Source organism: Lepisosteus platostomus, chromosome 18 (genome assembly GCF_059453375.1).
Source record: "Lepisosteus platostomus isolate fLepPlt1 chromosome 18, fLepPlt1.hap1, whole genome shotgun sequence".
Lineage (NCBI taxonomy): Eukaryota > Metazoa > Chordata > Actinopteri > Semionotiformes > Lepisosteidae > Lepisosteus > Lepisosteus platostomus.
The window spans coordinates 326,172-340,376 of record NC_142628.1 but is presented as its reverse complement, the minus strand read 5'-3'; the positions used below and the strand labels follow the sequence as shown (position 1 = coordinate 340,376).

The window sequence follows — 14,205 nt, the reverse complement described above, 5'->3', positions numbered from 1 at the left end:
TGCACTGAGCAATGCACAGATTCTAAGAGTCTGAATTGAGGTTTTCCATGTGTGGCATGAGATGGTCAGGCACTGTGCACACTGAGCCCAGCCCAGTGCTTCACACAAGCTGCCATTGCCTGGCACACCTACAGCTGCAGGCATGCGTATCTGCTTATCAGAGTTGTGTAATCTCAGTCACACTGTCTCTTCCCAACCCAGTAAAATAAACCCAGATCATAAAACTGCACTTAAATGCACACCACCTATAAACTGCTCCTTTACTGATAAATTGTCTTTGTGTTTTTTTTTATTAGTTGAACAAATTGTATGCATGAAAAAGAAACACCTAACTCATGGCAGAGTGAGGGAGCAGGGATATAGAACCTACAGCTGTGGGTTCAAGCTTTTTCGCCCTAGAGCCAGAGCTGAGAAGCTATGCAAGGCTGGACCTGGTCAGGAACACTGTGGGAGGTTTAAAAAAACACCAGGTTGCATTGGTGGACCAGCAGGAGGCAGTCTTCCCCCCAGACCACAATTTGCTGACAAAAAAATCCAGTATGTTGTCTGGGGGACATGTCACTCTAGAAAATTAAAATAAATCATTGACTTTGTTTTCCACAATCTAAAAATGTAATCAAACATAAACAAAAGTGATTTGAATGAAGGCTGTTGCGGTCATGTGTGGTAAGGCAAGATGCAGAGATGAACAGGCTTCTCAGGATCATCCAGAAGGTGTTAAGGCACAGGTACAAACAGACACTTCGCCCATATTAATAGTAGATGACAGAGTCATACAAGTATCCTATAGTTCCATGGTGTTGTCATTATTCAGACTACTTACCTGTGTTTATTACCTAACAAGGCATTAACCAGTAACAACCACTATATATAAGTCACTGGCTGCACATTGTATTAAAACTTTTTTTATTATGCATCTGTACACCGCCTTTCTTTCTGCATGGGTAACACCCCAACTTCATCTGACTACCAGCTCGCATAACCCACTCACAGCCTCTAATGCCAACACTGCACAATACTGGTGCTTTAACTTAATATGCATCAGTCAAAACATTTTTGCAGCACACTTGTGTATTGCATTTGCCACTTTTGGTTTAACTTCCTTCATTAAGTTGTCTGTTAAACTCAGACCTGGGCTTATGCCAGCATTGTGGTTTCTACTAAAGGCATACTTTTTTTCTAGTAGGTGTATGGGACAAATGTTTTTTTCAAGTAAGGAGAAACTTGAACAAAATTAAATTACATCTACATTTTAAACAGTTCAGGTGGGGAGCTGTGTCAGCATGCGCTGGCTGCAAAGGAACAAGTAAAGGCTTATTGCTGCTGAAAAGAGAAGACAAGAAACGTTTCGGCTGTGAGGCTTCTTCGTGTGTCAAGACGTTTCCACACCCGAAACGTTTTGTTTCTTTTCTTCTCTTTTCAGCATGGAATAAGCTTTTACTTGTTCCTTTACATTTTAAACAGTCAGTTCTGTCCAGCCACCTGTTAATGCGTTGCTTTGGGAAACTCCATCGGCAGATGCAGCCGAGGCCTTGACGCATGAGTCTGGTCTGAACGGGCTGGGATGCTGCACGACAGAGATCAAGCTGAAGAGTGCAGGCCGGGGGAAGACCCACCCTTCAGGTTCCTGCGTGTGTCACTTCCCTGCTCTGCTCTCCGGACGTGACTATGAACACGGTACGCAATACACGCCCAGGACAATTCATATTTAAAGCAGGCGGCGTCAGTGGCCGCCGGGGCTTTAAATACCGGCGGCTCCGCCTCCCGCTGTCACTGCGGAGGAAGAGCCGAAGACATCTCTGTTCACTGTGCTGCGCTTGTGTTAATAAAAGGTAAGCTTGGGTTGCAGCCGAGAAGTCTCAGCATCTTCTGGACGGCCGGATCGGAACCCCGGGGAACTGGTGCCGCGCACGTCTTCCGCAGAGCGCTTTCTGTTCTCGCATTTGTTTTCCGAGTACCAAAAAAAAAGGCGAACACGGCCGCCTGCCTGTGATGTGCTGGGCTACGTGATGCTGCAAAGAGGAAATATGAGCGACCTGCCACAGAATAACCGCGATGGCTGGCTGCTTTCAGATCACTCACTGCTGCTTTCTTTTTACATTTGATTTCTGCTTAGGACATAAAAGGACACCTTAACATCTACGTGTGCTAACAGGATGAGGTTTTTAATATTTGGTCGCTTTTGGGCTGAACATTGTTAGTGCAATATTAGAAATTACTATGTAGCACGATATTAACACCCTGTATTTATCAGAGTTTGAAGTGGATGCTGCATTGTAATATGCGCATTCAGTAATGTAGTATTTGGTTTTAAAGACTAGTGTTCTTTGCCAGCATGATGTTTCGAAGACAAACGCGGTTTATGTACAGTCATGATAAAATACCTCCTCGACTGAGCTGATCACATTAACCACGATAAGACTTTCTGCCATAACTACCTTAAAGTTGATTTTGAAAAATATTTGAAAGTATTCTGGTATTATAACATTTGCCTTCGGTTTATAAATTATGCAGTTGTATAGACTACATAATCACGATCATATATACAGAAGTGATCAATATATACCTGTTATAATTACATTATTGTCACTAGCAAATACCATTTTTCGCTTCATAGCCTTGAGATTGCTGGATGCATCTATTTTACAGTAAAATAACGGATTCTGAGGGGCGGATTTGCTGCCAGATTAAGCCGGTACAGTGACGCCCTGCCCATTGACGTTTCGCGACAGGAAAGGTCACCTTTGATTGACTGGCCCAATTTTCTGGTCGCAGATGCTCCTGGTCGATTAACCAGATGTAATCGACTTCTTAATCGTTTATTAGAACAATCGCTATACTACTGGGGGTTTCCGAATGTAGAGAAGTTCATTAATGCATCGGTTTTATTTATCACAACTAGGACACACCTAGGTTTATTACACTTGCGTCTACCTACTTTATCAAAGGCCCGTCTAAAACAAGCTAAGACCATTTCCTCTAATGCTTCTAAAAAATGTGAGATCTAGTGAGACTTTCAAAATGGACATCGCTGATTATTTTCCTGAAATGTCCCTCGCATCAATTGTAAAGCTGTAATAACCCAGGAGTACACTGGGAAATGTAGGCTGGCTCCTTGCTTATCCCTGGACAGTGGGTTCTTTCATCAAGACTTCCTAGAAATAATGAGATAAGGAAGTAAAATATGAGCTTATTTGTTTAATTGCATGGACGCTGTTCACGATTTAGGCATTGTTCACGAATTTGACGGGAGCTTTTTTTTTTCGGAAGCTATAAACGGGCACGTAAAAACGGATCGGGAATCATCCAAGCCTTTTTAAAGGTGAAGAGCAAACATTTCGCATAACGGGGTGGGCTCTTGATTTTGGATGACTTCCAGCGTGGTGAACGTGTTACCACGTGTTGCTTTTCATCAGTTCCTATGGAAGCTGATTATTCTTGTAAGCGAGACGCTTTCAGCATTTACCGTACTTCATGCCTCCTCCCGACCCACTTCAGAAAGATTGTATTCCGTACTTGCGCAGAGAAACAAGGGAGGAATGACTCTGAAGCATGGTCATATTACACGAAGGGGGGGGGGGGATTTCAAACAGCTATAGACGGGCTATGCCCCAAGCTGATAGAATAAATAAATTGAATAACCATCAAACGGGTTCATAGTATTTTGAACAGAAGGTTAACATATTTCCCGTAAAACTTACATTAAGCAGAATAAGACTTTCGTGCGGGTTTAAAGATTGATTCTTGCAGTCGAACGGGTTTACAGGGTTTTCCGTCATGTATTTTTCAAGTTCGAAGTGTTTCTGCTGTCACGATCCTTCGCTAGTATAACTCTCAACAAAACGCACGGGGGAATCTTTGCCGAGAAAATATTTGTTGTATTTTTTCCCCTGGTGTTAATGCGAGGACAAGAAACTTCCAAGCATGACCTCTTTTCACTTCGAATAAATTCAACCAGTTCGCCATACGAGCTTTTAGGGCACTGGTGAAGAAAAGACGAACCCTTTTTGTAGCTGTATTGACACCAGGGAGACTAGGCAACAAGAAACCGGAGTCTAATTGAGCCAGTTGATAGGATGAACTGGCAGACTAATAATAATTCCTCACACTTCTGTGTGTATAGACTGACCGTAAACCCCACTTCAAGAGCGGTCCTTGCGGAACGCTTGATACAATGCGAGAAATGTGAATTAGCCCTTTCTGTACAAGAGCAACTTGGGATCCTGTTATGATTAAATCTGTCTGGGCTTGAAAAAAGTTTTTATTTTTGCTCAAGAATCTTGGCAGGCGCTGAAGAGGGCGGGTAGAGCTACATGAATGGATTCACAGAATAAGCTGATTCTGTTCCAGCAGAAATCAGAATGAAGCTTTTAGGGGTAGTCTCAGAGAGCAGACGAGAAGAAGATATGCAAGATTATACTATTAGCCATTCTTGCAAATGGTAAAATTCAGTCCTAAAGCTCTGGTGTGATCCTTTCCATTAAAGTAGCCTGACAAACTACTCTACTTAAACAGCCCGGGGAGAAAACCCCTAAAGGATGGTGAAGAGTTGATGAGTTCCCTTAACACTATGCTTTAAAGCGGAATCGCTTCAGAAAGTTGGCGTGTTCATTTTCAGTGCTGTATCAAAAGTGTAAACAAAAGTGGTTTGGTTTGTTTTTACTTTCAAGTTACTGGTTACATTTAAAAATGCAGCTGCCATGCAGGATGAGTGTGTTCTCGTATTTAACGGGTGTGTATGTCCTGTCGGAAGAAGACGCTGGGGTAAAAGTAGATTGGAGAAACTGGAACACTTGTAAATATTTGCTTAGCCTTGTCTGGGGGCAGAAATTGGCTATAGTCTGCTATCACCTGTTGAATAAACAGTGAAATCTGTTGTGAATAACACTGAAGTGGTTTGGCAAACATCTGTCAGACTTGTGCTGAGTGGTTACCACTGTTGCCATGGAGTCTGACAGGGGCTCAAGCCTGTGAAGGCACAGCTCTGAGGGGAGATTGATTTATACTGTTCAATGTAGTGAGGACAGTGACCTTGTATCTACATTCCTAGTCCACTCCTTTTCAAGAAATATTAGCTACATGGCGATATCAAATTGATACAGTGTTGCCCTGCTGGGATCATATTTGTTTGAGACATGTTTTGTTGTCTCTGTGCTGAGCTGCCTTTTTCCTGTGAGATAGTATAAATGGTCAACTAGGACAACTAGTTTGATGTCCATGTCAATTTGTCACTAGTCAATATTATCAAGGTTTAAAAGCAACAGGCTTGGAGAACAGTTTGGCGTGTTCATAAAAGTTTTCGTGGCTTCTTGGCTAAACAAGTTTAATTTTTCTTACCTCATTATAAACTCAACTGCTGTCAAAATCAATGAGAAGCACCTATTTTCTCTAAAGGTGGAACTCTCTGTGTAACCTTTATGGATTATTTGTCTAGGTCATGTTAGTCAAACCTCCCCAAGGTTAAGAGATTTTCTGTATTGTGCTTTGGGCAGATTACAATGAGCAACATACTTTCCCCAGCTCATCTCTTCAGTGGTTTACACTGGACATGGCAGAATGGGCGCTCACATCAATCATCAACACTTACCATCATGGTTTTGAAATCTTAACTACGTAAGACTTTAGGTTAATTTCAGCCCTATCTTGTTGGTCCCCATTTCCTTCCTAGAGCGAGTGAGTTAAAAGTCTACCCGAGACAGTGGAGTCCTGACCAGGCCTCGGCACGGTGTGCGTGCTCCTGTCGTCACGGCTTGCCTCGCAGTGTGGTTCTGTTGATCGCCCTGGAGCGGTGTGGGGGTCAAATCCAGAAATCCAGTATATTATTCAACTCTATATAGGCTTGGTCATTCTAAAGAAACAACAAAAAACCAGTGTACACAGAAATATTACTTTGGCTTCTTTCAGAATGTGGAATCGGATTTAATTGGGAACACAAAATGTTTGCCTGCTAACCAGCAGTTGCTAAGCCTTTCTGTAGTTTCAGAGAAAATGTTATGCTTTCCATTATATAAATCTCATTCATGATACAAATCCACTATTCTGATTTTAGAGGTCCTGTAATAAGCCATTTACTATAAAGGTTTTGTTAAAATTCCTGTCCTGAACCAAACATCCCTTGATTTGCTTCCCCCCAAATCCGAGTTTCAGAAGATGCAGTTTTTCAAGGTGTCCTTGCTATGTAGCCCCAGAACCCATCACAATACCTAGTGCTCTGTATATCGGCCAAAAGAGCCTTTTCTAGCCGAACTCATTAAGGTCTCCAAATACAGGTGGAACACCCATTATAAATTAAATAAACCCTCTAATTATTTTTTAATCAAATGTCAGTGCAGTCCATGTTTTTGAAAGAAGGTGCTATGATTTAAAAATAGTTTCTTGTTTACTGTATGTGGAGTTGAAAGAGGTTTAAATTAATTGAAAGCACAACCAGTTTAAACCCAGAAAAATAGAAATTCCTGTACAGCCAAAAGCAATGATTGTTTTGCTGGCTTCACTATTCAGAAGTGTCTTTGCAGATGCACACTGAAGGTCTTGCTACTATCATATTTTTGCATTTTTCTTTTTCCAGAAATATGACATGATAAATTTATAAAAGAACCGTCAATTTGTGCACCAACTTGCATTCTCTTGACTTATTGGCCAATCATTTCTCTAAAAGAGACCTTTTGTAGCCGGTCGATAGACCGTAGTAGAGCACGGAAAGAAATAGGGATCAATGTCAAAGAGCTGCAGTTTCGGTGTTGGTCTTCCTTGGTGCATTGATAGCAACAGGCCAGACTCTTCCAGCTGGGGAGTGACCCTTACAGAAGGGCCGCTGGTGTCTCTGGTCACTGCAGCCACAGCAGCCCGTTTCACCGCCTTGCCTTGTCTTTCTCTCAAGATCATTAAAATGGCGACCGTGAAGGACAAGCTGATCGAGCACGTGATGAAGGAGGAGCCGACTGGCCCCCAGAACAAGGTGACGGTGGTGGGCGTGGGCATGGTGGGCATGGCCTGTGCCATCAGCGTCCTCATGAAGGTGAGTCCTGTGGGGAGGGGTTGTCCGGTCTGCCCAGGCTGGCACTGGGAGAACTCGAGGTTCAGGTCATCAAGACCAGGTCTGCCACCTACTCGGAGGCTGTGAGGTGCCTAACCTCTGCACTTTAGTTTTAGCAAAGTTAATTGTTTTTTCCATCAGACCCCATTGTTAATTATCTCACTGTTTATTTAATTACTGGGTGTGTTCAGGTTGGTTTGTAAAGATGTTGGGTGGATGCTCTCCATCAGTTTTGTGTTGTATATTTGTATTGTATGAGCCCACTGAACCACGTCTCATGAAACTTGAACTAAAGAGCCACAGGTGTGCTAAGTGCCAGATCTCCAGTGCCTATTTAGAGAATTCATTATTGTTACATCTTTCTGAATAAAGACCTACTGTCATTAGTCATCCTTTTTGAGTCCGATATGAATGTGACTTGTTCTTGCTGTACAGCATCCCTTTCAGCACCCATTCAGTTCCCATCATGTGGATTATAGTGTGTTCCTTTCTTGAATGTTGCACTTTATGTAAACAGGAATTCATGTGTAAATCGGATGTGCTCGTCCCTGGGGTGCAGGGTTAAGTGAGTCTGTTACCCTCATTGTGGACGCTCCTTGTGTGTCCAGGGCACTGAGGCAGCTGGGGGAAACTTATGACCTGCAAAATGTACCAGACGTGGCAGGCGTCTCCTGGAGACTGAGTGGAGCTGCTGAGGTGGAAACTGACTTCATTAAGGAGTGTTGATTTGTTCTGAAAAGAACAGCTCGGTTATGACTGTCAGGGAGCGGTAGTTACAGACTGGCACTCGGCGATTACCGCTTGCAAGCTGGACCCCAGCCTGAGGGCAGAATTGCCTTTGTTCACACCTTGGAGTCTCAATGAGGGCAGACAGCCATGAACAGGGAAGCAAAGCAGTAGGATCAGCTTTTCCTGAGGAGGACTGCTGAACAAACATTGACTATCACTTTGAACTTTCAGGCGTGAAACGGAGTCAGTGGCAAGTCATTAAACCAGTGTCTCCCTTGACATTTCTTTCCGTTTATCAAAATATTGTCCTCTAGGTTCATCATGGTCTGCATTTTCCAAACGAGTTATACATTTGCAAATGCCTGTCTAGAACTCTGTACATCAAGCAGCGTTGCCCATGACTGATATCAATAGTTCTTGTTTGATCCAAGTGAGCACCAGTGTACAAAACCCTTCTAAGCCACACATGCCCAGCTCCAAGTGCTCCTTGTTAGTACAGCACTGAGAGCAGGAGCAACTTCTTTATCTAAAGGGTTTTGGGAGTGTGGAACAAGCTGCCCAGCCTTGTTGTTAAAGCTGATACCATTTTTCTTCAATAAAGAGCTGGATGAGATCCTCGCATCAATTATTTGCAAACTAGCAAATGAGCTAAAGGGGCCAAATGGCTTAATCTCTTTTATATGTTTTTAGATGTTAAGTGCAGCCAGTAGGCTCTGTTAGACCTCACTTTCACTCCTTCCCTGTGCTGGGCCCTGCAGGAGCTGGCCGACGAGTTGGCACTGGTGGACGTGATTGAGGACAAGCTGAAGGGGGAGATGATGGACCTGCAGCATGGGGGGCTCTTCCTCCGCACCCCCAAGATTGTCGCTGATAAAGGTGAGTGGAGTGGAGTGGGGGGGTGACAGTGGGGATTCAGCAGGTGTTACTCTCTGGCTGGTTCCTACAGGAGGGGTACCCAGTACTGGTCCTGGAGAGGCGGTGTTCATGCACATTTTCATTTCAACTCTGCTTTTAGTGATGGAAATCAGCTCATTGTTTGCTTAATTGGGCCAGTTTAGCAGCTATAAAGAGATTTGGAAATCCCACAGACATACCTGCCTTCTAGGACCACGGTTGGACAGGCCTGAACTTCAGCTTTTACCATTCAATGTAGCTTGCAATATTATCCTGTATTTTTAAGTTAACCTACATTCAATCCTTATTTTTCACAAAAATGGCTAAAAAGAATCCCGATAAATGCCCTTGCCTTCTGGCCATTCAGAAGGAAGTGGCTGTGCAGTAAGTGGTTGATTTGGTCCCTGTTGGTCAGCGTCTGATACTCACCTTTCACCTCTGACCCCTGCCCCCACACAGATTACAGCGTGACGGCCAACTCCAAAGTTGTGGTGGTGACTGCAGGTGCCAGGCAGCAGGAGGGAGAGAGCCGCCTCAACCTGGTGCAGCGCAACGTCAATATCTTCAAGTTCATCATCCCCAACATTGTCAAGTACAGCCCCAACTGCATTATCCTTGTTGTCTCGAACCCTGGTGAGTAACTGCAGGGGCAGGGGGAGGACTGGTGGCCTGGTGAGGTCGGGTCAGAGGGGAGCTGGGGGAGGACTGCACAGCTATAGCCAGCTCTTGGTTGACCACACTGGGGGAGTTTCACCTAAGCTTGAGAATGCCAGGATGCGTTGTTGGGAATCCCTATCCCCTTGTCATCCACCTGTGTGTGTTCTCATGTGCTACTATTAAAGCTAATTGTTGGGTAGCTGATCTTTGATCTCTGCTAACGTCATATTCTCAATGCCACCGTCCTGAGCAAGATCAATCATGTGCTCTCAGTCCCCTCTAATCCCAGTGAGCAGGCTGTTAGCTTTCATATTTTCTCAAAGCAGAGAGCACTATTCATCAAACACTGTTTGATGTGGTGCATTTAGTCACATTTTCTTCTCTATTAAATCATTTTTGAAGAGGTTGCTACTGTGTAGTGGGCTCAGGAGGCAAAAGTATTTTACAGAGTTTCTGGTATGAGAAACCAGCAAAATCAGATGTTATGCTTTTAATAGAACGCTCAGGACAGCAATCACAATCCCGCAGCTCTCCTGTTTACTTGTGAAGATGTAATAAGTCCACTTCCTGAGGATGAGTTATTTCTTTCATGTTCGTGTCTTTTCCTAGCTTCAGAGGTTTAACTAATTCCCCTTTACTGTGTGTAATCGACTGGAACATCCATTGAGCTGCTCCGCCCCTGCTTGCTTCCAGACGGGGAGCTGGAGCGCTGCTGGAATGGCGGCCCTGTAGCTAACGCCCTCTGCTGTCTCCCCGCAGTGGACATCCTGACCTATGTGGCCTGGAAGCTGAGCGGCTTCCCCCGCCACCGCGTGATCGGCAGCGGCTGCAACCTGGACTCCGCCCGCTTCCGCTACCTGATGGGCGAGCGGCTGAACCTGCACCCCTCCAGCTGCCACGGCTGGGTGATCGGGGAGCACGGCGACTCCAGCGGTGAGGCGCCGTCTGTGCCCACGCCCTCTGGGTTTCATTTTAGGACCAGTGTCTCCAGACAGTGTTCTTCATCCCAAATGATCAAAGTTCTGTGTGGGGTATAGTCGTAAATGTTCTTTCAGCTTTCAAAAAGGTCGAAACGGATTTGTAATATCCACCCTGTACCAACATTACACATTCAGGTGTGTTGCCTGAAATGCAACCACTTCTTCCTCTACAGAAGGAGAAAGCACACACTGTGGGTGTGTCTGGTGGTGTCACTCCCACCTGTGTCTGATCATTAATTGATCAGCTAGTAAGAGCTGTTAACTCTGAAATAATGGTATGATGAGGAGAGGCTGTGTAAAGATCTGTGTGGAAACTGTACCCTTGAAGTTAGGTACTTCTGACGGCCAGGACTGACCAAAGAAACAGATCTGCTTGCTTGCTTAGACTTAACTGGTCAATTAGCCCAGGAAAAGTAAAGCTCAGCTGGAATGAAACCAGCAGACAGTGTTCCTCCAGGACCAGGGGTGGGAACTGTTGCTCTGGAAAATCCTTTTACGAGCTGGAGGCAGACATACCCGGTTACTTTCTCATGTTTGCCTTTTCAGCCCATGTTGTTGAAACAGCAGGCATTAATGTGGCGTTTCTCCCTGCAGTGCCAGTATGGAGTGGGGTGAACGTGGCTGGGGTGTCCCTGCAGAACCTGAACCCCACCTTGGGAACCGATAAGGACCAGGAGAAATGGAAGGAAGTACACAAGCAGGTGGTGGACAGGTGAGGACACAGCGTGTGGTGTTTTCCTCCTATAGTTGCACTGGGATTGGAGGGAATTCTCACATTTAAAAAAAACAAACAAATAATATTGCAACAGTCTTAATTATTATAAACTTTGAGGAGTACAGGGACAGTAGCAGTAGAAAAGGGACCATCTAGCAGGTATTATTGGTCAATTTTAAATTAATGATCAATTTCATTGGCTCATTTTAGACGGATGTGTCCTACAGTTGGTATCTCCTTTTCAAATGACTGCTTAGCTGCTTTAGTTCCAAGTGTTTACAAGTTGGTGATTCAAGGGTGTCATATTAACCCTGCTGGTTTGTGACTCCCCAAGACCAGCTACCCAACACACAACTAGCCATTTAAAGTTTTTCCTTTTTCACAAGGAAGAAAGGCAAAACTTACTGACTGGTGGCAATGCCTGAGTCTATCTGGGCAGCACAGATGAAAAGTGTTTCCTTGGCAACGGCTTAAGCCGGTGAGGAATGCTGCTTTAGCTGTGATGTGGTGCCAGTTCACCCGCGGCTCATTAAAGAGGGTTTAACTGTACTGTGGAGCTGATGCAATCACTGTGATTGGTTATAAAAACACAGAAAGGTGTATATAAATGGAGATCACTTACTATTTCTTTGAAGCTCTGTGCAAGAGGAACAGTATTGAATTACTGTGCTATTGGGCAGCTCTCCTCGGATCATCGGATCCTCAGCAGGGGCTGGAGAAATGCTGAGCAGCTGTGTGGATGGCTGCTGTTACTATCAGCCAGGTCCGCTGGGTGACTCTAATGCCCCTTTCTCCCGCAGCGCCTATGAAGTGATCAAGCTGAAGGGATACACCTCCTGGGCCATCGGCATGTCTGTGGCCGACCTGGTGGAGACCATCATGAAGAACCTGCGCAAGGTCCACCCTGTGTCCACTTTGGTCAAGGTGAGTCCAGGCCAGGACCCTTGCTGAAGAATTACAGTACGAGTGGTTCTGAGGCCCCTGTACTCTTCACATAAGGTTCAGCAGCAATGATCTGCCAAACATTCAACAAAAACTGAACCAGAGGATCAGATGTAGGGAACTCTGATACAAGGGAATAATCAGCATGGATTTACAAAAAGATAATTTTCGATTAAATTCCATTCTGCCTGGTTTTTCCTCAGGGAATGTATGGAATTAAGGACGAAGTGTTCCTGAGCGTCCCCTGCGTGCTGGGCAACAGCGGGCTTTCAGACGTGGTGAAGATGACTCTGAAGACGGAGGAGGAGGATCAGCTGAGGAAGAGTGCCGACACCCTCTGGGGTGTCCAGAAGGAGCTGCAGCTGTAAAGGTTGCTGACCGGCGGAAGAGCACCAACACTGGTCACCCCCCCCTACTACAATCTTGACCGCTTCCCTTTGCGCAGCAGCCCCTCCGGCCGCTGGCTCTTGCAGCTCGAAGCCAGAGGTGGGCGGAACGTGCTCCCAGCTCACAAGCCGAGGCCTGTGTAAAACTTGTGTGTGTCTCTCTGTCGTCCTTGCACTCCTGGTAGATTATTCGCATCTGAAGAAAAGGAAACTGGCTTCTGGTGTAGGGGATGGCTCTTGCTTTGGCTCTCTGTTTTTGTTTTACCTGACCAACAGAATCATTCCTTTCCACCCTCCTCCTTCACACAGAGACAAATCCCAGACCGGAGCTGCTGTCTGGGTTTTGCCTCCCCACTGGCCACGTTGCTCCACACTCACTGACTGAAAACACAGCACCTGCCCTTTAAAGTAACCGGGCTTGAAATTGGGTTGTTTTGTTAAGAATAACCTGACCGTAACTAACACAAGGCCCCTCTGAAACTGGTGCTTTTTCTTGTCCATCAGCAGACAAGTGCCACAAAAGAAATAGATGAAATACGGGGTGCAACTGCTGGCATGAAAAAAATTACTGCCCTTCTGGAACGACCAAGATGATTTATTTTTTTATTAAAAAAAGAACTTTAACAGAGAACCAAAGGTATTGAGCTACTGTGGTGCATCCACATAAGGATGGAGAACCTCTGTTAGGAATGAGAAGCTGGCTTTTGCGCTTGATAGTGTCTGTATTTATCTAAGTATTATATGTGCTGGGAGGTTTGTATTGATTTCTTCACATTTCAGCCTTTGGTTACTGGTATTTCACTCTGTGGTAGTGAATGCCCCCCATTTTGCATCACAGTGTTGTCTATAACAGGTCATTCTGTAAAGGTGTAAAAAAAAAAAAGACTGAATTACAGGATAAGGCAGCTGGGTGTTTCACTTGTATTATCTCCAACCACCAAATAAACTTCCAGGACAAACAATGGGTTAAGCTGTTTCTTTCCTGTCTCTCTCCTTGCTCTTTAATACTTATGGTAAAAGGGATTTTTTAGAATAAATAATGCACAGCACTGGTCTGTGCTTTTAATTCTCCATACCAGAAACATGAAAGCTTTGACACTGAGGCATAAGAATAGTTACAGCTGGGGGCCCCCTGTTCTTCCCATTTAACCAGTTTGGTAAGGAGTAGCTAATTAATGTAAGGATCTCATCCAGCCCCTTCTTGAAAGAAGCCTGCATTGTGGCTTGGTCAACTTTTCCACATTTTTTACAACCTATTGTATAAAGAGGTGTTTCATTTTCTCCGTTTTAAATACAGTGGCACATATTTTCCAGTTTTTTCCCCCAATCACCTGGTTCAGATTCAAATCTGCAAATGTAGCAAGCTGTCAACCTCAGATACCCTGGCCACCCCTTAGAGACGTCTGTGTAGCAGATAACGCCTTGAAGAAATATGTATTGACACTGAAGACCTACTTATTTGCCACAATTAAAAATGTGCATAGCAGAAGTGTAAGATTTTTATACCAACACAATTTGGCGGAGCATCCCAAACCCCGACTACAAAGTATTTTATTGTATTTGTTAGTATATATTTTAACTATCTGCAGTTCTGCATCCACCTTCTAATTAATTGAAGTCCCAGATCTGTACTTTTTTTATAATCTGAAGAACTCAGTCAAAATGTACTGAAAATGAAGTTAACGAGCCTGTTCTAGATTCATATATGCTACTACGTATACTGAGGAAAACCCTCATCCAGGTAGGGGCTGCACAGTTGGAGTGGTGGAGGAGAGTCCCCATTACCTGTAAAGTGCTTTCACCAGAAACGTGCTATATAAATAGAAGTGTAAAACAAGTCTTCAACAAAATGAGAACAAAGCCATC

At 44.5% G+C, this 14,205-nt stretch overlaps 1 protein-coding gene across 1 annotated transcript; it reads left to right on the top strand.

Moving 5' to 3' along the window:
• The first annotated feature begins 1,677 nt into the window (after positions 1 to 1,677).
• ldha (lactate dehydrogenase A4) lies at positions 1,678 to 13,301 on the top strand. The gene is made up of 8 exons (XM_088611920.1): positions 1,678 to 1,832; positions 6,881 to 7,018; positions 8,524 to 8,641; positions 9,119 to 9,292; positions 10,076 to 10,249; positions 10,891 to 11,008; positions 11,812 to 11,935; positions 12,157 to 13,301. Exons 2-8 carry the CDS (start codon positions 6,890 to 6,892, stop codon positions 12,319 to 12,321), a joined length of 1,002 nt encoding a protein of 333 aa, XP_088468046.1. The 5' UTR covers positions 1,678 to 1,832; positions 6,881 to 6,889; the 3' UTR covers positions 12,322 to 13,301.
• Positions 13,302 to 14,205: the final 904 nt, after the last annotated feature.